Source organism: Pelobates fuscus, chromosome 2 (genome assembly GCF_036172605.1).
Source record: "Pelobates fuscus isolate aPelFus1 chromosome 2, aPelFus1.pri, whole genome shotgun sequence".
NCBI lineage: Eukaryota > Metazoa > Chordata > Amphibia > Anura > Pelobatidae > Pelobates > Pelobates fuscus.
Genome location: NC_086318.1, coordinates 20,232,728 through 20,257,770, shown reverse-complemented (window position 1 = coordinate 20,257,770; position 25,043 = coordinate 20,232,728). Strand labels below are relative to the sequence as shown.

Genomic DNA, 25,043 nt, shown 5'->3' with positions numbered 1-25,043 from the left:
TATGGTTATTTATAATTTAAGTTTTCTGTCAGTTCAAAGAGTTTCTTTGGGCTTTCTTCAGACTATGTGTCTGGCAAATTCGGCTATAATTTCTAATATGACAGTTATAACTAAGTATGACCCCTAAACTTACAATGGGACGTTATACAATATCGAAAGTAAAATTAAATTATTTAATATTCTCTGTCACAAATGTCTTGGTTTAGAATTGATTATATTCCATTAGCATTTAGACAGTCTGTCCATCCCCCGTTCTCATCTCTTATCAACAGGTTTGTATATACTTAGCATTCCTTCAGCTCTGGCAAAGTGGTTAGTTTTACAGAAGGGATAGAAATCTTGTGTCTTTTGTTAGCTTGAAAATAACAAAATGGAGTCTGCTCTGTTCAGAGTGACTCTGACAATATACACTTTAATTTCTATCATAGCACAAAATGTCTGCCGATATAAATACCCTGACATTATCCAATTTCCTCTCAAAATTAAAAATAAAAGACAAGTATGGATTGGCTAAAACATTTCTACCACTTCCAGGAGGCAGCGGAAAACCAAGGCATCAAGGGAAATCCTTGGCAAAAGAGCAGCCTATTGAGGTATTTTCTTTTTTACCAAACTGTCATGTTTCTTAAACAGAAAGAAAAAAAAACATTCTTTAAAAAGGACCAGTTTGGGCACCATAACAACTTCAAAAAAAATTAAGTTGCTATGGTGCCAGGAGGTTCCTGGAGTCAGCTCACCTTTCCAGGTTAAACCAGTTAAATCTCTGTTCCAACGGCGTATTGTTCACTCCCCTGTCCTTCCTCTCTCTGAATCTCAGATGATGGAAGATTAGGTCAGCAACGGCAGGAGTGTCCCCTGATTGGCTTAAAGCAGTCAGCTGACATTCCAAGCCAATCAATAGCTCCCCATTTATAAAAAAGGTAATCTGCTGTTTCAGCCATGGTTACCGTGAGATGCAGAGGCTCACGTACCTGTGATGTTAGCCGTTTCATTTCTCTAATTTCAGTTATTATGGTAAAGATGAATTTCCTGTTTTGGTTTGGTATATATATATAAATATTTTTTAACGTCAGTTTACTTTGAAAAAGGGCAAAGTAATACATAAAGTGTCAGCATATCTGGATTGCTGCAGACCCGCTCCCATTAGCTTGGAAGAAGAAGAAATTACAGAAAGTTCTGATCATAAACAGAGATATCAATTAAAGACTTAGTATCTTTTTTTCTTTTTTCTTTGTAAATCAGTTTAAATTTTAATATAAAGCAAAGGTTTAGACCTACAGATCATCTCCAAGTACTATCATGTACTTAAAAAAAAAAACAATCACAACTGTGAAGTAAATAAAAGTTATAAGAGACATATTATCAGAAACAAAAAGAACTTTTAAAACGTAGCATACACTCTCCCCCCTTTACTATGTCTTCTATTTGTATATTCTGCAGCTGAGCTTATTTCCAGTACTTTCATGGAAAAAAAATGAAGTTTTAATAAACCTGTGATTTATTGTGCATAATAATTGAGTATGTGCATAAATGTATTCCAACAAACAATTTCGTCATGGCAAAACCAATTCATTTCTCACAAAACACAACGATGGTGTTTACCACAATGAACACGCTATGATACATAGAAAATAAAAACGTAACATTTTCTCTTTAAATACTAAAGAAATGTATCAAAATAAGTCACATAAAAAACAAATAAGTTAGTTTGTTTTTCTATTCACAGCCTTTAATTAGACAGCCCGTTTTACATCTTGTAGTAAAAGGGAGGACTTTCTATGTTGCATGCGTTTTGAATTGCATGAGGTATATTTGATTGCGACTAACATCTTGTAGTTAATATCTTGAGTAGTTTAGTTACTGGGAAATTTACATTTTTGCTGACACTTGGAGTTTTTTTGGATAATCTGTCCATGTCGTTGGCTTGGGTACAGATAGAAATGATTGCACAAGTCAGCAGCCATTTTGCTAATGGCTTCAGAGATTGACTCCCGTATGAAGAAGAAAATGGGGCCTCAATAGTGTAATAGTGGGAGCAGCAGGAAAATAATGGAGACATTCTGTAAAGCGGAGCTGGGGGCACAGTGACACTAGTAGCCAATGTGTGAGGTGGAGCAGACATTTTACACTCACATTTTTCGACTCAGCTGTGTGTCCTATATCCTCACCTTCACTATATCTCAGAGCTGTAGGAGATTGTGTAGGTGATTTACTGAACTTATACTCAAATTGTTTGAGTAAAAAAAATAAAAACAAAACAATATATATTTTTGGAAGCGAGAGTGGACTCTAAATATCAAGAAATCATTATCAAGTTTTAAGTAAAAAGCACAGCACAGAAATAGGTACAAGATGTAAATATTTTTTGAGCAAAATATCACTTACATGATTTTTGCTCAAAATTTGATTATTTTCTGCAAGATGTACATAAGGTGTAGAACATAAAAACTAAATAAATAAAACTGATCATACACATTGTACAAACAGAATTGCAAAGATAAATAACAGTACGTAAGAAAAAGAAAAAAAACAATGTCCAAATATTTGGCAACATCCTCGGCAACTTCCGTATATGAAGTGTAACGTTTTGCCACAGTAACATTTTAATAGCAGATATAGGCAGACATAAGAATAATGTTTTAATATTTTTTTTAACTAAGAGGTGGTGAGAGAATTATGGGAAATGTTGATCAATATAATAAAGGGCAAGGCTGGACTACCACTATACAGGCTCAATCTAAAGTTCACTATGTGCCACGATTAACATCTAAACACAGTTTATGGGACAGAGTCATTTTAAACGACTTAAATCCCTGTTTGGGGAAAACAAAATGGCTGCCGGTCTATAGTACCATATTTACACTTCCCCAATATGGGCTCCACATAATTGTAGTTGCAAGATATCCAACATGGCATGCAGCAGACGAACTGTAACATACACAACTAGCCAACCACTTGTGCTTGAACCAACTTTTTTTCTATTCCAAAAAATAAAAACATGCTTTATAAAACCATTAATGCTTGAAAAGTGTGCATATATACACACAGGCATCGTGTGCTTGGCGACGTCAAACATCCTGCCCGCATGCAATAAAAAGTGTGACAAGAATAAACACACTGAAGGGAGAGGTATAAAAGTGTAAAATAGCTACATTTTGAGGCAAAGTTGTAAAAATAGAGTAATCTCCATAGAAACCAGTGGTGTCAGCAGTAACATTTCACTGGTTTTTATGGGGAGTGTTTGCTTTTAGAACTTCGACCCACACTCATGTTCAATGTCTAACCCCAATGGACTCATTCCAGAACATGAATGTTGCAATAGTCTTGTTTAGTAGGTCAGTAGTGCTGTATTAAGTCTGCAGAGATCAGCGGTTTCAATTTGCTGAGTTGATTTAGGGATTAAAGCCATCTCGTGGACATAAAAACGATACAGTATCAGAAATGTCCGCTGCGTAACCTCACTTGTATTTGGTAATGTCTGTGGCCAAATTCCATGCCATTGGTGAATGGCCATCTATGTGCTTTGGCATCTGCAAGCAGAGAATTTGTAGTCGAGAACCAAGGTGGGGACACGAGGCTTTGAATTGACAATGTGTTACTTAATGTTCTTCAGCAAGGCTGTCCGAGCATTGACAACAGCCTTAAAGGCATCTTCGCTTCCAGGAGCCACACACTTATCCGGATGAAGGAGAACGGCTAATTTACGGTACGCTTTATTGACTTCATCCCTAGGAGACATAACATGGTGGAAATATAGTTTTCAGAACATTTTTGCAGGAAAACAAATACAGTTTGTAGAGATTGATCTCTGACTTTACCTAAAACTAGTCCAGATCAATTCAAGAGGAAAAAACAAATAGCTGGAGGCAGCAAAATATGCCCTAGATGAATGCACATCAATTAAAAATGCCTTTATCCCGGGGGAAGCACAAGCTGGTTCTGTGAAACGCGTCAGAGTTAATCCCATGCTTCCCCCTGCATGTCTGAGCCATGATGTCAAATAAGAATAAAGGTCGTTTTTCCTTAATCTATGTGGATTTAGGTGGAGGAAATCTGGCAATCAAGTTAAACATCAAAATCAATAAACTGAATTATGGTGGCAGGTAAACACTGGTGTATTTTGTTGCCAAGCTGTTTGTTGGTTTTCCTTCTGGGTGTCAGAGGAGAGGGGCAAGAACACTACACACCTACATGCAAACATCTCATCAACAGCAAGTGCCAAAGAGCACATTACTATAGGGAGTAAAGCCTGATCGTATGTAATGAACTACAGACAAATGATTAAAAGTGAAGTTACATTACTCCTTATAACAGACAGCATATTGTTCTGTAAATGATTAATTCTGACATCGTGTTTTAAACCAACATGGATTAACATCGACACTGCTGTCCTAGGTAATCACACACTAGATAGAGTATAACGTGTAAAGAAAAGGCTATATTAGTACCATTGTTTAAGAAGGATCTATCAATACTGGGGAAAAAAACTGAGCAAACAATATAAAATGTATAGATTTTTCTTAATAAATGCAGTGTGCAGCTTGCTAAACTCTATTTCTCCACGTGAAGTGATAAAAGACACAAGGTATATAAAATACTGGTAAATTGGATTTTATGCTGGTAAAACAAAATGGAAGATGTTGAAAGCAGTTATTACCTAGTGGCCCCAGGCTTGACACCTAGCATGTCCCAGCTGTCTTTGCTACTACGGATTCTGCGAATTGTGTCGGCTTGCTCTTTGGTGAATCCGATATTAATGGAGGACATTGGCCGTTTCCCACCATTCTCGCACATATCCACGATGGAAGAATAAAAAGACTGAAAGGAAAGCACGTTTATTTTTATATGAGCACTGTTATACACAAAGCAAAGACTTGCATAGAATTCATTCAAATGAATACATAAATATTAAAGCAGGACATTCCTTGGTCTGATCTGCAGCTCTGTAGTGTTTGTCTTCCATAAATATCTCACTCGAGAATGAAAAAGCAAACGAGGCCTGCTAACACATACCATTCATGGACACAAGCCAATAATTTAAAGCAAAGATTCAGAATTAAAAGAAGAAGAATTCCAATAATATATTGTATTATTAAAACATTTGAAACACTCAGGATGTTTAGCTTTAGTGTGACCTGTCTAGCATTCATATTGAAATTTTAATTTTTTGTCCAAAATAGCTGAATTTGAAACATTCTCTAATTGAAGACAGTTATGCTTTCATTCCAGATATTTTGGTCAAAAATTTAAATTCACTTTAAATTAACAAAAAATAACACATTTAAAGGACCACTCCACACCCAGCATGCTGAAGTGCTTCTTGGATGAGGAGTAGCCTGGTTTAACCTCAGTTTATAAAAGTGCTGATTTCTAAGAGAAACATTCACTTTTATCAATTTGCTAGGCAACACCCCCCTGGCTGTCAATCAAACAGCATGTGCTCAATGAGAAGCCTCGGATTGGTTATTTCCCTGTGAAGAGACTGGAAGTCTCTTACAGGGAAAAAGGCTGCAGTTCATAAGATCTAAGATATTTATATAACAGGCACCCCTGCTGGCTACCACACTTTTATCATGCTCCTGACCTCTCCAGGAATTATCTTAATTTTAACCTCCTTACACTCATAATTCATCAGAAATATTTCAAGGGCCAATATCGACTCCACATATCACACAACTGGATATACCACAATTGAACGGATGGCCTTAGTAAACTGAGATACACAACGGATTGAAATATACTTCCACTGGACCATCTTACCACCAGGAAGAGATACCTTCAGCTGAACACCACAAACAAGGTGCAGTTAAACTAAAAAAACGACTCATACCATTTGTAAATTGGCTTTTGAATTTGATCGTCCATTCAGCAATGCTCAGATTTAATTTCTAAACACCAAGAAAACTAATTGATGAAAACTAGTTCACTAAAACCCATTGGTTTTGATCTGCTGTAATCTGACCTGCATGCATGCGTTCTTATCTGTTATCTACAATGCAGCCAGAAGTGCAAAATCTTATACCTCGCTCTGGCCTGAATCCTATAGAGCAAGGCAATGTTACCAGCCCCCACTGCTAACATCCCTATAAAAACTACAAGCAACTTTAACTCCTTCACTGTTGGATCAACAGCAAAAGCATATGTGAGGAAGGCTGAACTTGATGGACGCAAGTCTCTTTTCAGCTATGTAACTATGTAACTGCTGCTATACACCCTCATATCTGTATTCCCTAAGACCCCAAAAAGCAGTCACTGCACTCAATTTCTCGCTAGTGGTTACCCTAAAATCACTTGGCATCTTCAAAGGGACTGGCAGGGGCTGTCGTGGAGGAAAATCAAAACTTAAAGTTCTATATCCTCCTGACTATCATAGCCGCTCCACCACCCTGTCTACCTGCGAGCACAATTGAAGTGATTCAACCTAGAAGCCACAAAAACTGCACTATCAAATCAAGGAAACCTCTTTATGTGATCCCCATTAGAAGACACACTGTCTCCAAAGTACAGAGCAAAAACTTAGAATTCCAAGACTGTCCTGTCAGATCAATCCTGTGTAATGCCAGATCAATAAGGAACAAAACAGCTATTATTACCGACCTTATTAAAACATGCGAGTTAGCGTGCATTACAGAATCATGGCTAGTTGAAAATGCGGGGCCTATTCGAGAGGTAGCTATTCAAGCCAATTACACAGTGTTCCACTGCCCGAGACAAGATCGCAAGGGAGGTGGAGTTATGATCTGTGTGAAATCATCCTTAAATCCTAGACCTAAATAGAGGATTCCGGATACTGTTAATATACAGACCCCCAGGAGATGGGAAAAGATTTCTTCAGGAACTCTCAGACCTTTTGGCTGGCTTAATCATTAGGAGACTTCAACATTTGGATTAATGACACCCTATCCCTGTTTGGGCAGGATCTCCTCAGCTTAATGAATGCACTCTGCTTCACACAAATAGTCACCATTTTCACCCACAGAAAAGGTCATACACTTGATCTAGTGTTCCAGTCTGGACTAGAAGTGTCACCAGTAACTGTAAATCCAGTTGTTTGGTCAGACCACCACTTCATTCACTTCTCCATTATATCACAATCAACCAGACCCCAGCCTCAGAACCTGGTCAAACACCGCTCATTAAAAGGGGTGACGCCATGGGATGTAACATCACATATAGATGTAAGTGAAGACCCCAGCTCCTTAGTCCGACTCTACAACAAAACCATGAAAGATATCCTAGAAAGCATTGCACCAACACGCATACACACTGTCAAAACCCACAACAATGCACCGTAGTTTAATAGCACCATCAGAGCCTCTATCACAGCAGGCCAAACAGTTGTTTTGGATCAAAGAAAACTTTGATTATTTGTCTATCTACACCTTCCAAATTGATTGATGAATGCGTGCACGCTTTCCCTAGAAGTAATTCACACCGGAGACAAAGTTTCTGATCAGTGAAATACTAAGGAATGCTTTATTCCCCAGAGGGGGGTCTCCTTCTTAAAGCAAAAATACGTCACAGTTTAAACATACAATATCAATTCAACAATTGGTTAACATTCAAAAAGGGTCCCACCCTACAGGATGTGATGTCATCATTACAGAGCTCTTCCCCCCATATTCCAGCTCTGGCTTGGATACATGAAGAAAGGGGAAGTGAGTAGTTTCTTTGTTACTTTAACAGTGATTCTCCATTTTGTTGCACGTGGAATTGGCACAAAGGAAGTGGGGGAGGAGTTAGCAAAGGAGGCTACCTATTAACACAAGAATGTGTAACAAGAAACTTGCAGAGGAAATAATGACTGAACCATAAAGGGGGAAGGGAATTTTTACTCTAGCAGCCAGTTTTAACATAGTGAACACAGAATAAATAGACATTAGTAAATAGCTATTTTGGTTTAATTCTTCTGTCCACAACACAGTTACACACCAGAACCACTACAATGGAATGTGGATATAAAGGGAGTTAAAAGAACTATGCAAAAGTTACACCCTACTACGTGTGACTTAGACCCAGCTCCAACTTAGCTTATGTCTGGTTGCATTGAAACACTCGCCCCAGCCCTCACAAAAATAGTGCAGTGTTCACTAAAACCTAGAGACTTCCGTGATTCTCTAAAAGAAGCTGTGGTAAATCCACTCCTAAAGAAACCTTTATTAGACCCAGACTGCATGGCTTATTACAGACCAGTATCCAACCTTCCATTTCTGGGGAAAATAATTGAAAAAATAGTGGCAACTCAACTGGAGGACCATCTATCAACCAGTGGTGTATCCTGGTTTTGTGCAGCCCTAGCCCCGCGCGCCGCCACCACCCCCACCCAACCCTTCTAAATAAACACACAGATTCACTGACAGACTCACACACACTCACTCACTGACATACACACTAACATTAACACACTCACTTTTTTTTTATTTCTTTAATTTAACCCCCTTACCTTTGGGAATGCTGGGGGGGGAGAGGGTGTGTCTCCCTGGGGTCCAGTGGGGCTGCTGGGCGGTCGGTCGGGCGGCGCTGGCGAGGGAGCACTTTCCCCTGAGTTGTCTGCTCAGCTCCCTCGCGCATCGCAGAGTGATGCCGGGAGCTCATTAATCAGTGCTCCCGCGCCAGCAGCCCGCCTGGCTTGTCAGTTAGCCGCAAGGCTAACAAGACATTTGGCCCTGTATGTTAAGGATGGTATAAAATCTAGCCTAATAAAAGTTAGTGAGGCGAACATAGAGTCCGTTTGGGTTATGTTAGAATTTGGTAATCACACAGTAACTCGTGTAGGTTTTTTTAGGCCCCCAGGACAAATTGAAGAGTTAGATAATCTACTAGTTATTATTATTCTTATGATATTTATAGAGCGCCGTCAAATTCCGCAGCGCTTTACAATGGGTGGAGTTGGACACACAGGAACAGAGGGGTTGAGGGCCCTGCTCAATGAGCTTACATGCTAGAGGGAGTGGGGTAAAATGACACAAAAAGGTAAGGATAGTATTAGACTAGTGACAGTTGCAGAAGAGGAATCAGTTGGGAGCTATTAACAGTTTAATTGATACGCTTTTATGAAGAAGTTGTTTTTTAACGATTTTTTGAAGGAGTGGAGACTGGGTGAGCATCTAACGGAGGAGGGAAGCGAGTTCCACAGGAACGGCGCAGCCCTCGAGAAATCTTGAAGGCGAGCATCAGAGGTGGGAGTACGGATAGAAGATAGACGTAAGTCTTCAGAAGATCGTAAGGGCCTAGACGGGACATACTTGTGTATAAGGAAGGATAGATAGGTGGGAGCATCATTATGTAGAGATTTGAAAGCAAGAACCAGAATTTTAAATTGAGCTCTATATTTTATAGGAAGCCAATGTAGGGCCTGACAGAAGGGTGAGGCATGGGAGGTGCGGGCAGACAAGAAGATGAGCCTCGCCACCGCATCCATTATGGACTATAACGGCGCAAGTTGAGGAAATAGCTAAAATTACATTGAAGGGGGAAGTTATCATCATGGGTGACTTTAATCTTCCTGATGTGAATTGGAAAACAAAAATAGCTGCTTGTGCCAGGAGAACACATATTCTAAACTCCCTACTGGGATTGTCTCCAAAACAAGTCATTGAGGAGCCAACTCGTAAAGAAGCCATACTAGATTTAGTGTTAACAAATGGAGATTTGGCATCCGATATTACTGTAGGTGAAAGTTTAGGATCCAGTGATCATCAGTCAGTGTGGTTTAATATAAGAACAGTGACTGAGTCACACCACACAAAAACAAAAGTTTTAGACTTTAGAAAAACAGACTTTTCTAAAGTTAGAATATGTATAAAGGAGTCATTATCAGACTTGAGCAATTTAAATTGAGTCCAAGAGAAATGGGATTATTTAAAAGTTGCACTACTGAAGGCAACAGAAAATTGCATTAGGCTTGTGAGTAAAAGCAAAAAATTCAAGAAACCACTGTGGTACTCCGCAGATGTGGCCAAAATAGTAAAAAACAAAAAGTTAGCATTTAGTAATTATAAAAAACCCAGAGTGAGGAAGACAGAATGATCTATAAGATTAGGCAGAAAGAGGCTAAGCAAGTTATAAGAGCTTCCAAATCACACACAGAAGAGAAAATAGCACAGTCAGTAAAAAAGGGGGACAAAACTATCTTTAGATGCATAAATGAGAAAAGAAAAGTAAAACAAGGATTAGTTAGATTAAAAACAAAAGAAGGAAGGTATGTAGAAGAGGATAAAGGTCTAGCTGATTGCCTCAATGAATATTTTTGTTCGGTATTTTACAGATGAAAATGAAAGAAAGGGACCTCAGTTAAGAAAAAGGATAAATGAGTCATTTATTACACGTGAGTTTACAGAGGAAGAGGTTCTATTTCAACTGTCAAAAGTAAAGACAAATAAATCAATGGGACCTGATGGAACACACCCAAAGCTATTAAAAGAGCTTAGTGGTGTACTAGCAAAACCATTAACAGATTTATTTAACCAATCATTGATAACAGGAGTAGTCCCAGAAGATTGGAAGTTGGCGAATGTTGTGCCCATTCACAAGAAAGGTAATAGGGAGGAGTCGGGCAACTATAGGCCAGTAAGCCTTACTTCAGTAGTGGGGAAAGTGATGGAAACCATGTTAAAGGATAGGATTGTTGAACATCTAAAAACACATGGATTGCAAGATCAGAGACAACATGGGTTTACTTCAGGGAGATCATGCCAAGCTAATCTTATTGATTTTTTTGATTGGGTAACTAAAATTATAGATCAGGGTGGTGCAGTAGACATTGCTTAACTAGATTTCAGTAAGGCTTTTGACACTGTTGCACATAGAAGGCTTATCAATAAACTGCAATATTTAAGTTTGGATTCCAATATTGTTGAATGGGTAAGGCAGTGGCTGAGTGACAGGCAACAGAGGGTTGTAATCAATGGAATATATTCGAAGCTTGGGCTTGTCACCAGTGGGAATGTACCCATTCTCTTTAATATTTTTATTAGTGATATTGCAGAAGGTCTTGGTGGTAAGGTGTGTATTTTTGCTGATGATACTAAGATATGTAACAGGGTTGATGTTCCAGGAGGGATAAGCCAAATGGCTAATGATTTAGGTAAACTAGAAAAAATTTCAGAGTTGTGGCAACTGACATTTAATGTGGATAAGTGCAAGATAATGCATGTTGGACGTAAAAACCCAAGGGCAGAGTACAACATCTGAGGAAAGGGATTTAGGGGTGATTATTTCTGATGACTTAAATGTAGGCAGACAATGTAATAGAGCAGCAGGAAATGCTAGCAGAATGCTTGGTTGTATAGGTGGAGGTATTAGCAGTAGAAAGAGGGAAGTGCTCATGCCATTGTACAGAACACTGGTGAGACCTCACTTGGAGTATTGTACGCAGTACTGGAGACTGTATCTTCAGAAGGATATTGATACCTTAGAGAGAGTTCAGAGAAGGGCTACTAAACTGGTTCATGGATTGCAGGATAAAACTTACCAGGAAAGGTTAAAGGAACTTAACATGTATAGCTTGGAGGAAAGACGAGACAGGGGGGATATGATAGAAACATTTAAATACATAAAGGGAATCAACACAGTAAAGGAGGAGACCATATTTAAAAGAAGAAAAACTACCACAACAAGAGGACATAGTCTTAAATTAGAGGGACAAAGGTTTAAAAATATCAGGAAGTATTACTTTACTGAGAGGGTAGTGGATGCATGGAATAGCCTTCCAGCGGAAGTGGTAGAGGTTAACACAGTAAAGGAGTTTAAGCATGCGTGGGATAGGCATAAGGCTATCCTAACTATAAGATAAGGCCAGGGATTAATGAAACTATTTAGAAAATTGGGCAGACTAGATGGGCCGAATGGTTCTTATCGGCTTTTTTTGTCACCCCCTGGAAAATGCCGCCCAAGGCAAATGCCTTGTTTCTCTCGCAGCTAAAACGTCCCTGCTATCAACATTGAACATCTTTGATCCTTTCCAGTCAGGCTTCAGATGCAGCCACAGCACTAAAACAGCGCTAGTCTGAGTGCTAAATGATCTCCTTATGGCGAGAGACATTTGACACTATTGACCATAGGACTTTAATAGAGCGCTTGCAGCACATCTGTGGTCTAGGAGGCACAGTCCTTAAAAGGTTTAAATCTTTCCTCACTGGTAAATCACAGAGAGTAACATCAAGATCAAGTTCATCGGCACCAACAGAAATGGCCTGCGGAGTTCCACAAGGGTCCATCTTGTCTCCCATGCTACTCGCAATTTTACTTGCTACCACTGGGGGACATTAGGCGACATTTCCTAAGGTATCATTGTTGGGCCGATGACACACAACTCTACTTCTCCTTTGCTCCAGATACCACAGACCCAACATGATGTAACAACAGTCACTTAGCAGACCTCATAGAATGGATGAATGCTAGTTGGCTTAAAGTGAACCGGACAAAACAGAGTTACTCTTTTTGAGGGGACCCCGGGCAACAAAAATATCCCATGATCACCCAACTGGCCTGGAGCTTGGAGGTTCTGAAATTGTTAGTTCATACAAGGTAAGAAACCTCGGAGTGCTGATTGACTCTGGACTATCATTTAAAACAGCAGATTTCCTCCGTTTGAGAAAGCCCCAAGAGGCGGGGCGAAACGAGTCACGTGACCTGGTGATCAGGATACAAGGAAGTGAACTGAATACACACACCAGCCAGCAGGAGAGAGATTACACTGAACTGTTATCAAACTCCCCATGGTGTGGTGAGCTGCAGCTGGACTGTGCTTTTTACTATTTGACTATTAGTTGTTTTTAATAAATGTTTTTTTGCCTGACACTGGAGTCACAGGAGTATTTATTAGATCCCACGTACCCAAGGGGCTGATCCTCCCTGGGCGAGATAGCTTAGAGTGGGGCTCATACCACTCTACATTTGTGAGTTGCATTCTTAAAGAGGCATTTTATCTTAGTTTACATTTTAATAATTGTATTGCACTAGGAGTGCTTTCTCTGTTCCCTCCCCCCTACTTTTGTCTCCCTAACTACAGATATCAACTGTACAGTGTAACAGGCTATAAGTATACACACGTATACACCTGGGCTTGTAGACACCCTATAAGGGATCAAACTTGCTTGCATTGTATCATCTGTTTGTAAATACTTCTCAGCACTTGAGGGGTTCTATACATATGTATGCGCACCAGCACTTTTCTGTCTTGTGATTGTTTCTGTACCATATTACATGGGTATATTGTGGGTGCTGCAAACCTATTTATATTTTATCTTAATTTTTTGCGCTTACTTATCTACTGCACATTTTTTTCAGGATACAAAACGTAATTCCACCGGATGATATGCCAACATTAATCCATGCATTTGTATGTATTTGCTAGATTACTGCAATGTACTTTACTTGCGCCTCCCAGAAAAAGAACTCCATCGCCTTCAGACGGTAGAAAATACAGCAGCCAGACTACTGACCAATCAAACTCGCTCATGCCACATAAAACCTGTTCTCAACTCCCTGCATTGGCTTCCAATTAAATGGCGAACATATTTTAACATTGGCCTGCTAACCTTCAAAGCCTTAAACAATCAAGGCCCACAGTACCTGAAAAAGCTCCTGACACCCTACATTTACTTCGGTCAGCCAGCAAATCCCTCCTGTCAGTGCCCAGAATAAAGACAGACTCAGGTTCTAGAGCATTCAGACACGCTGCCCCTACCTTCTGGAACTCAATCAGAGAGGAACCGGCCTTACAGAATTTTTTTTTTTTAAAAAGCTACAAACCCACCTCTTCCATCAGACATTCAGTCCGCTCAGCTGACCTTTAGAAACTCCTAACTTTATGTTTGTATATTTGTAAAGTGCTTTAAATCTCACAGGGAGAAAGCACTACACAAATCGCAAATTATTATTAGAATATTATTATTATATACTCCAATGGGGTTATATCTACTAACCTATATCTAACAGTGATTTGTGGAATGCTAGCCCTGCCAGGATAATGTGCACTAGGGATTGACCGATATTGATTTGTTTAGAGCCGATACCGATGATCTGTGAACATTCAGGCCGATAGCAGATAACTTACAGATATTTTGCACATTTACCATTTTGCGAAAAATAAACGATAACTAAAATATACATGCCACATGTAGTAAATGCAGTGTGTTTAGACAGGGAAGCTGTGTGTGTTTGTGTAGTGTGTATATTGAATGCAGTGTGTGTTTGCGTAGTGTGTATATAATGAATGCAGAGTGTGTGTGTTTGTGTAGTGTGTGTATATAATGAATGCACAGTGTGTGTGTTTGTGTAGTGTGTGTATATAATGAATGCACAGTGTGTGTGTTTGTGTAGTGTGTATATAATGAATGCACAGTGTGTGTGTGTTTGTGTAGTGCGTGTATATAATGAATGCACAGTGTGTGTGGTGTGTATCTAATGCAGTGCGTGTGTATTTCTGTAGGTATGTAATTGGGGGTGTCGGAAAGGGGGCATTTTTTATTTAATTTTTAAAAAAAATATTAAAATATTTATTTATTTTTAGTTCCCCCTCCCTGCTTGTTACCTGGCCAGGGAGGGGGGAATTAGCATTCCTTGGTGGTCCTGTGGCATGAACTGGGAGGTTTGGACCCGCAGGTAGCATTTACTTACCTTCCCAGCAGCTTCCTTCAGCTCCCCTGTGTAAATCTGCGTGCCGCGCGGAGCGTTATTATTATTATTATTATTGCCATTTATATAGCGCCAACAGATTCCGTAGCGCTTTACAATATTATGAGAGGGGGATTTAAATATAAATAGGACAATTACAAATAAACTTACAGGAACAATAGGTTGAAGAGGACCCTGCTCAAACGAGCTTACATTCTATAGGAGGTGGGGTGTAAAACACATTAGGACAGGAATTTACAATCAAATAAGGTGGGCTGCCCTTTAGGAGAGGGCAAGAGACAGGTATGTGAGGTAAGGGTTAGTCTTGGAGGCCATAAGCTTTCCTAAAGAGATGGGTTTTAAGGCACTTCTTAAAAGATGCAAGACTAGGGGAGAGTCTGATGGCGGTAGGCAGGCTATTCCATAGGAAGGGAGCCGCCCGCGAGAAGTCCTGCAAGCGCGAGTTGGCCGTACGAGTGCGGACAACGGACAGGAGGTGGTCACGGGCAGAACGGAGAGACCGAGAAGGGACATACCTATGGATCTGTGAGGAGATATAAGAGGGGCTAGAGTTGTTCAGTGCTTTATAGGTGTGAGTTAGTACCTTGAATTGACTCCTATAGCATACAGGAAGCCAATGTAAGGACTGGCAGAGGGGTGAGGTGTGAGAGAAACGACTAGAGAGGAAAATCAATCTAGCAGCAGCATTCATTACGGACTGTAAGGGTGCAGTACGGCTATTGGGGAGACCAATCAGGAGAGGGTTACAATAATCCATGCGGGAAATTACTAGAGCATGGACAAGCTCCTTGGTAGTATCTGGTGCAAGAAAGGGGCGGATGCGGGCTATGTTTTTAAGATGGAATCTACAGGATTTGGCAACATGCTGGATGTGAGGCTCAAAGGTGAGACCAGAGTCAAGTATGACGCCAAGACAGCGCGCTTGCAAGGATGGACTGATGTTGGTACCACAAACTTGGAGGGAGAGTGAAAGAGGAGGATCAGTATTAGGAGGAGGAAAGACAAGGAGCTCAGTTTTTGAGAGATTGAGTTTCAGAAAGCGGGAGGACATCCAGTCAGAGATGGAAGAAAGGCAAGTTAACCTGTGGCAATGATCTGACGGCCGCGGGACTCGCAAGATTTACACACGGGAGCTGCAGGGAAAGTAAGAGCTTGCTGCGGGCCCTCCAGGACCGCCGGGCTTGTCTTGGGCCCGGCTGTCCTGGTATGTATTATCGGCAATATCGGTATCTCTATAGTCCGAGACCGAATTGCCGAAAATACCGAATATCGTCCAGACCGATAATCGGTCTATCCCTACTGTGCACACTATCAGGGTTATTTACTATAGTGAGAATTCAAAGTAAATTCAAAATGGAATATCAAATTTAAAGTCAAAATAGCTGAACTGAAAAACCTCTTAGTCAGCTATGCAATCAGGTTGGCTACTCTGGCCTTCGATGATAAATTCACAGTTCAGTAAATCACCCTGTATATTGCTGGGTTAGCCTACCTACTAGTGTGGTAAGTGCTCCCTCTACTGTGGAATACTATGCATAACAGAACAAAGATTACAAAGATTAAGATTTTCAGAATTACAGCTGCCATGAGTCCTATTTCACAGCAGCTGAAGTGCCAGAAATGTCCAATTCAATTGCAGGGCTTAGCTCAGGAGATCCAACAGAAGTTCCTGCTTAGGAACATCTGGATTTCCGGTGAAAGTATAGGAAGTGGAGAGTGGGGCCAGGTAAGAAGGCAGACCATTCAAAGAAAGGATTTATAGTAGTATTTGATTTTATTTTTTATATGAGATATTTGTATATTATTATATGTCCAAAATCAAATAAAGATTTATACAAAAAAAAAAAAAAAATTAGCTATAATAGAGTGTAGAGCATTCACGGTGACTACACTTGCTACGTTTCGGCCTGTGTGTGACTTCCCTTTCAATGGATGTAAAATACACGGTGGACAATTTTTCCAACAGCTATTAAATCAGCACCTAAAGGGGTAAGGCGCATTACACATTTTATTATTTTATGCATATCTGATATGACCAAAAATAAGCAACTACCTCTCAATCAATGAGTTGTATTCCCATCATGACTCTTAAAACTGTTTTAGTGCTCTCAATATGTCAATGAATAGGTCAGCAAAATAACTAACTAGTAGTGGTACTTACCTATTCATTATTCAAATATTCACCCAAGCCATGATAACATGGTTTCCAGACCTCAGAATTATTTGTCAAAGTCTGCAAAGCATATCACTCCTTTTTTTCCTAGTGATAATTAGTTACCATAGCATCTAATACGCAAATGTGCCCAGAGCACACCATTAACAGTTAAACGGAGGATTCAATTTAACACAGATTATATCTTTGGAAAACCTTTCTATTAGGAGAGTCAAAGTCACTGATGCTGGGGCAATCACATGCAAGATTTGGAGAGCAGAAAGGACGAAAGGGGCACAGCTAAAGCTACATTTGGAAACCAGTTGTTAAAATGGCCATAAATTAAATTGCAGACAAGGAACGAAATAGGGTAAGGGAAAGTGATTTCTAGAGGGCAATCGTGGCTAACTTTCAGCACTACAGAAATTTGGGAACTACATTTCCCATAAATCTCAGTCAACCTAGGTGCCAAAATTAATACATCATTATTATGCAGAATTGTTATTTAAAATAAAATAGTAGTTTTTAATATTAGCAAATGTGAATTGAAAATGAAAAAAAAAAAAAAGGATTTATCTCATTACAATAAAGTTGGGATGGGTCAGGCCACCATGACCACTACAGTGAGTGGAAATGGCTATGATCCTTGGAGTAATCCTTTAAATAAATTGAATTAAAAAAAAAAAGCATAGTGAAAACTGGCACTACTGTTTTAATGAATGCTACCAATATAAAGACTTTTTATTTATTTATTATGGCATCCTTCAAGCAGAGAAGCTGCGAATAAAGTGTGTACCTGGAACATCTCGTTGATTCCTTCCCCACTTTGTGCAGAAGTCTCAAAATATAAAAATCCTCGGCTTTCAGCCCAAAGTCGCCCTTCGCTTTCATCCACACAGCGATGCTTGGAACAGTCAATCTGTGAATAGAAGACCATGTGTATTATTACGCCTTCTCTTCATGCTGACAATGACTTCTAACAGCAGCAATCTGTAATAGCAGCCCATAAACCAGACCCGTTTCTGACACAGCAGAGGACATGGTTTATTTCCTCCTCTGCCTTCTTAATTTCACCTAACCTCTTCATCGCACACATATGTAGAATTGTAGGTGATTCAAGCAATCTCTGCATTGTACAAGCAGGATTGCTGGCAAATGTCTAGATTTCTCTAAAATCAGAGGTTTAAAAAACAGCCCTTTCCCCCTCCTGTTGGATGGCTATGCTGTGCTGTCCATGTCTGTTATCAGGGAAACCCTCCACTGGGTGTCTCTCTTGCTTGAAATTAACTTAAAGGGACACTATAGTCACCTGAACAACTTTAGCTTAATGAAGCAGTTTTGGTGTATAGAACATGCCCCTGCAGCCTCACTGCTCAATCCTCTGCCATTTAGGAGTTAAATCCCTTTGTTTATGAACCCAAGTCACACCTCCCTGCATGTGACTTGCACAGCCTTCCATAAACACTTCCTGTAAAGAGAGCCCTATTTAGGCTTTCTTTATTGCAAGTTCTGTTTAATTAAGATTTTCTTATCCCCTGCTATGTTAATAGCTTGCTAGACCCTGCAAGAGCCTCCTGTAATTAAAGTTCAATTTAGAGATTGAGATACAATTATTTAACCCCTTAAGGACACGTGACATGTGTGACATGTCATGATTCCCTTTTATTCCAGAAGTTTGTTCCTTAAGGGGTTAAGGTAAATTACATCTGTTTGAAAGTGAAACCAGTTTTTTTTTTTTCATGCAGACTCTGTCAATCATAGCCAGGGGATGTGTGGTCAGGTCTGCATAAACAGAAACAAAGTGATTTAACTCCTAAATGACAGTGAATTGAGCAGTGAAATTGCAGGGGAATGATCTATACACTAAAACTGCTTTATTTAGCTAAAGTAATTTAGGTGACTTACCAAACAGATGTAGTGTTCCTTTAAGTGAAAGCAAGAGGAAGGAAGGTCAGATCTTGTGTGAGAGCACACAACAGAGGGAGGAGAGAAACAGCCAGAATGATTTATTGCAGCAGCTTTGGGCAGGCATTCTGAGAATGGAGAAAGCAGATACATTTTATTTACACAAAGCCAACAAAGTGTTGGGGACTTTTAACTTGTGGTGTGAAGCAAGTCTGTGCTTCCCAAACAAGGATATGCAGGAGAGGTGCATCTTACTGCAAGTGTAACCCACTGAAAACATGACTGATGCTCTCAAATGGAGATAAGGGTAGTGGAAATAAATTAAAATAGAAGCTTTTAATGTTATTAAGGGAAGAAGCAGTTAATTTGCTTACACTATATGGTGACATCACTACACCAGAGTATCCCAATATCAGTGGGTTCTACGCCAACTTTATAGAATTATAATACACAGGCAACCGACAGCAATTACTTCAATGTTAAAGTAACCCTTTCAACCTTTAGCAAAATAGAACAAAAAGACACAGACATGTCTAGACATTGTCTAATATGAGCAATAATGAAGCAATTCTACAGCAGAAAGAAAAAACGGTAATAATGGATCATTTGTTACACTGAATCAGACGTGCTGGATTACTAGTTTTTATGTAACAGGCCACAACTTCCCTTTGAGGGTTTTTTTTTTGTCTTGCACTCATTTTACATTTTGAATGCTTCTTATTGCCATCACCCAGCCCCAATTGCATCACTAATTCCTAATCCCATCATCCCCAGCCCTAATCAAATCACCCATTGCTAATCTTACCATTCCCAGCCCTAATCACATTACCCATTCCTTGCCTCTCCGTATTCAATACCTACCTCTCGGGTACACTCTGTTACTCTATCCATCTCACCTTCTCTGCTATCCCCTGTCCCACCTAATGGCTACTTATCATGTACCCATTCCATCTCTCCTCCGGTATCCACTCTGATAACTCTGTTCCCCCCATCCCCGGTACCCAGTTTCTCCCCATCCTCTCACCCCCTCCCCCCAGTCTCTCACCGTGGTTCTGGTTGAAGCCCGCATACAGCAGGCCATTGCCGTGCGGGTTACAGGGCAGTAGGTTCATGCTTGCAGTCTCACCGTAACAGCAGCCACTTCCGGCTTCCACAGGCACCGCCGAACCCGAACACGTGATCTACCAGATCGTGCGTGCGCTGCCAGAACAATCGATGTGAGCAGAGAACTGGGAGCTCCAGTTTCCACGTGTTCCTGCAGGACTCGAGCCCTGGCTTAACATGATATGGCCATATGGTGTGACTAATTCCCCATTACTGTTTGCCAAGATAGAGAATTTGAAATAGCCGTGTAAAATGAAAAGCTAGAGTGTGTATGCGCGCTGTTTCCCTAATCTGTAGCATGAAATTATAATCCCTGTTTATGGACGACCATCTACCCCACACTGTAAACGTGACCGTATATCGTTGGCCACACCCCGCAGACGCGGGCCATCCTCTACCGCACGCCGTGGACCAGTATGCTGCAGACCCTGCAGACGCGGCCTATCATCTGCCGCACCCTTCAGACGCGGCCTATCATCTGCCGCACCCTTCAGACGCGGCCTATCATCTGCCGCACCCTGTAGACGCGGGCCATCATCTGCCGCACCCTGTAGACGCGGGCCATCATCTGCCGCACCCTTCAGACGCGGCCTATCATCTGCCGCACCCTTCAGACGCGGCCTATCATCTGCCGCACCCTTCAGACGCAGCCTATCATCTGCCGCACCCTTCAGACGCGGCCTATCATCTGCCGCACCCTTCAGACGCGGCCTATCATCTGCCGCACCCTTCAGACGCGGCCTATCATCTGCCGCACCCTTCAGACGCGGCCTATCATCTGCCGCACCCTTCAGACGCGGCCTATCATCTGCCGCACCCTTCAGACGCGGCCTATCATCTGCCGCACCCTTCAGACGCGGCCTATCATCTGCCGCACCCTTCAGACGCGGCCTATCATCTGCCGCACCCTTCAGACGCGGCCTATCATCTGCCGCACCCTTCAGACGCGGCCTATCATCTGCCGCACCCTTCAGACGCGGCCTATCATCTGCTGCACCCTTCAGACGCGGAGTATCTTCTGCCGCACCCTGCAGACGTTGGCCATCATCTGCCGCACCCTGCAGACGTGGGCCATCATCTGTCGCACCCTGCAGACGTGGGCCATCATCTGCCGCACCCTGCAGACGCGGCCTATCATCTGCCGCACCCTTCAGACGCGGCCTATCATCTGCCGCACCCTTCAGACGCGGCCTATCATCTGCCGCACCCTTCAGACGCGGCCTATCATCTGCCGCACCCTTCAGACGCGGCCTATCATCTGCCGCACCCTTCAGACGCGGCCTATCATCTGCCGCACCCTTCAGACGCGGCCTATCATCTGCCGCACCCTTCAGACGCGGCCTATCATATGCCGCACCCTTCAGACGCGGCCTATCATATGCCGCACCCTTCAGACGCGGCCTATCATCTGCCGCACCCTTCAGACGCAGCCTATCATCTGCCGCACCCTTCAGACGTGGGCTATCATCTGCCGCACCCTTCAGACGCGGCCTATCATCTGCCGCACCCTTCAGACGCGGCCTATCATCTGCCGCACCCTTCAGACGCGGCCTATCATCTGCCGCACCCTTCAGACGCGGCCTATCATCTGCCGCACCCTTCAGACGCGGCCTATCATCTGCCGCACCCTTCAGACGCGGCCTATCATCTGCCGCACCCTTCAGACGCGGCCTATCATCTGCCGCACCCTTCAGACGCGGCCTATCATCTGCCGCACCCTTCAGACGCGGCCTATCATCTGCCGCACCCTTCAGACGCGGCCTATCATCTGCCGCACCCTGTAGACGCGGGCCATCATCTGCCGCACCCTGTAGACGCGGGCCATCATCTGCCGCACCCTGCAGACGTGGGCCATCATCTGCCGCACCCTGCAGACGTGGGCCATCATCTGCCGCACCCTGCAGACGTGGGCCATCATCTGCCGCAACCTGCAGACGTGGGCCATCATCTGCCGCAACCTGCAGACGTGGGCCATCATCTGCCGCAACCTGCAGACGTGGGCCATCATCTGCCGCACCCTGCAGACGTGGGCCATCATCTGCCGCACCCTGCAGACGTGGGCCATCATCTGCCGCACCCTGCAGACGTGGGCCATCATCTGCCGCACCCTGCAGACGTGGGCCATCATCTGCCGCACCCTGCAGACGTTGGCCATCATCTGCCGCACCCTGCAGACGTGGGCCATCATCTGCCGCACCCTGCAGACGTGGGCCATCATCTACTGCAGAATTCAAACATGGTGAATATTGTTTTACTAAGTGAATTATTACTGACATGCCATTGTCTATAATAAGTGACATTATACCATAAAATAGTGACAGGCTGTATTTAGTAGGATGTAAGAGGGTTTTGTTAAACGGCCGAGTACCTTGTTTGCACACACGACAAATACCACATTCTCTATGTTTCCTTGTGAGCCAAGCTCCTGTTTCATCTCTGCTAGCCAGGCATCGAGTGATTCGAAGGACTCCTTCAAGCAAACATCATAGACCAGGATTACACCTTGAGTGTCTTTGTAAAACTCATTGCGTACCTAGGAGAACAGACCAAAAAAAAAACAGTGTAAAGTATGTTAGCAGATAGTGCAGCAGCCATGTTTGAGAAGGTACATTTGTTTTTTTTTAAGGGTGGAATAAAATAAATAAAATCTGGATAACTGACACAGGGAACATAAAGCTTCAAGTGCCTGTTTTGATTTGAATCAGCGTCTGACCCTTTTTTAAAGAAGTAATTTACTTTAGTACTAGCAAGGAGCAGAGAACATGGTTCATTCAACAAAATCAAGACAGTCAAAAACCAAAAAGGGATGATGGGTAAAGTTCTCGATTATCTGTCCCACATGCCATAAAGCTGTGTGGCTAACCTTGGCACCTCAGATACTTGTGAACTACATTTCCCATGATTCTCAGCCAGACCGTTGGGCATAGCAAACTTATAGCAAAGAAATATGAATAATACATCATAATCATTACCTTTTAACATAATTCATACATTTATAAGAATGAGCATTGTTTAGAGGGACACTGTAGTCATCAAAACAGCTTAAAGCGGCACTGTCATGCCGAACTTACCTTTCCCCAATCGCTTCCTCTTCTCTCACTCTCTCGGGATCTGTTCTTCTTTTCTTCCTGTCTGCTCTAGTTTTCTTTAAAACATAAGACAAAGTAGGGACTACTTTGTCTTGTGTATTTTTTCTACGCTTGACCCGCTCTGACCCACTTCCTGTTAGTCAGAGAAATTTTCCCACAATACTCACCCTTTCCTCTGATCTTGCGATGCCTGCTTTCACTATTCCCGAACATCCTGTCATTTAGACAGAACGCTGCCGAAACTACCGAATTTCGTCCTAACAGAATGAGAACAGTTTGTTCATCCATGTTAAGACCACATTAGGTACTTTTAGGTCGGTTCGAAATTTCATTAGAATGAATACAATTTTGATCCGATCCGTGCTGCGGCTGCATCTTGCAGCCGCTTAGTAGATAGCTCCCTGATACCATGGGAATTAGGGAGCTATCTACCAAAAGGCTGAATGACCAAGATTGGTCTTTCAGCCAAGTTTACTAATACTAAGTAAAAATTGCTATGCTGCGAGGAGCGCCATGACTAAACCTGCTCACTGTTGTAAAAAATAAATAAAGCATTCATTAACTAGTGGGGGGAACATAGTGTCCCTCCCGCCCCCTCAAGTGGGGGCTATTCAACTAAACAGGGGACATGGGGGCCCCCTTGGCCCCCACCCATGATATTTGGTGTTTGTTTGTTCGTTCTGACAAATGAATGAATAGACGAAATTTCCGTCCGCATTTCGGACAATAGCGAATGCCCAAGTGTTTAACTGGGCATGTGTGGGAATTTCACAGCTCTATTTGGTGTAGGCAGATGACGTGTCCCACAGGGACTTCATCTACCCACACAAAGATGGCGGCGCCCAGGACCTAGGTCCAGGCACAAAATGAAGAGAAAAAGGTAATATGGGGCATTTGGGGGTGACAAGGAGGACAATTAGATGTAGTGAAGTCGGGAGGGGGATTAAAAACAAAACAAAAACTGTACTCGGCCATGACAGTGTCGCTTTAATGAACCAATCATGCCCCTGCGGTATCACTGCTCAGTTCTCTGCCATTTAGGAGTTACATCACTTTGTTTATACAGCTCTAGCAACAGCTCCCTGAATGTGACTTACACAGCCTTCATAAACACTTCCTGTAAAGAGAAATCTAATGTTTATATTTCCTTTATGACACTTTTATTAAATTTTTTTCTTCTGCACTGTTATTAGCCTTTTATACCCTACATGAGTCCCCTGTATATTATTACAGTTTAATTTACAGAGCAGGAGGTAAAAACATCCAAAACAAATTAAAGCGATACTATAGGCACCCGTATCTCTTCATCTCATTGAAGTGATCTGGGTGCAAAGTCCCTGTTGCTTTAGCCCTGCAATGTAAAACAATGCAGTTTCGGAGATACTGCAATGTTTATATTGCAAACTTAAGCCCGGCTCTAGTGGCTGTCTACTAGAAAGACACTAGAGGCACTTCCTGCTATTTTGACTCTGTAAAATGACTGGACGGACGTCCAGCATCCTCAAAATGCTCATAGGAAAGTATTGATTCTGTGCCTAATGTGTGCACTCGCGCATTAGGTTCCCCCTCAGTTCTGACATCAGAGGAGATGGAGACAGCGCAAAAGGTCTTCAGTGCTGGAAGGTGAGTGAAAGAAAAAAGTTGAACTCTTTCAAGGCTGCAGGGGGTAGGGGAGGTGGCAGAGGAACACAGCTTTGTATTCCTGATACTATAGTGTTCCTTTAACATCTAATTAAAAACAAAACCATTTTTTCATGCAGGTTGTGGGAGTCTCAGCCAGGGGAGTCTCTGGACAGAAAAGGTGATTTAACACCTAAATGGCAGAGAATTTAGCGAGGAAACTGCAGGGCCATGAGCCATACACTGAAACAGTGTCATGAAGTTAAAGATGTTTTAGTAGCTATAGTATCTCTTTTATTTTGAGCATGGGGCCTGAACAAATGTCTTCTAGTACAACAATCTGACAAATCGCCAATGTTAGAAAACCTTGTAATCTGAGAACTGCATACGTAGAATTGTATGCAATAGCTTGAATTTTTAATTTTATTCCATCACAATGGACTTTTATTCCATCACAATGAGACGCTTACAGGAGACGAAGCAAAATATAATCTGAAACCATGAAAAAATGCTTAATTCACGCATTACTTTTC

The 25,043-nt window shown here is 41.9% G+C and overlaps 1 protein-coding gene across 4 annotated transcripts in view; it reads right to left on the bottom strand.

The window, feature by feature from the left end:
• Nucleotides 1–1,626: 1,626 nt before the first annotated feature.
• DNAJC27 (DnaJ heat shock protein family (Hsp40) member C27) overlaps nucleotides 1,627–25,043 on the bottom strand; it is a 40,345-nt gene continuing 16,928 nt past the window's right edge. For all 4 annotated transcript variants that reach the window (XM_063441987.1, XM_063441988.1, XM_063441989.1 and 1 more), the window contains exons 5-8: nucleotides 22,170–22,334; nucleotides 17,589–17,711; nucleotides 4,658–4,818; nucleotides 1,627–3,728 (exon numbers count right to left, since the gene is read on the bottom strand). In XM_063441987.1, coding sequence (XP_063298057.1) covers nucleotides 3,596–3,728; nucleotides 4,658–4,818; nucleotides 17,589–17,711; nucleotides 22,170–22,334 — 582 coding nt within the window. In that variant the 3' untranslated portion in view covers nucleotides 1,627–3,595. The remainder of the gene's footprint in view (nucleotides 3,729–4,657; nucleotides 4,819–17,588; nucleotides 17,712–22,169; nucleotides 22,335–25,043) is intronic.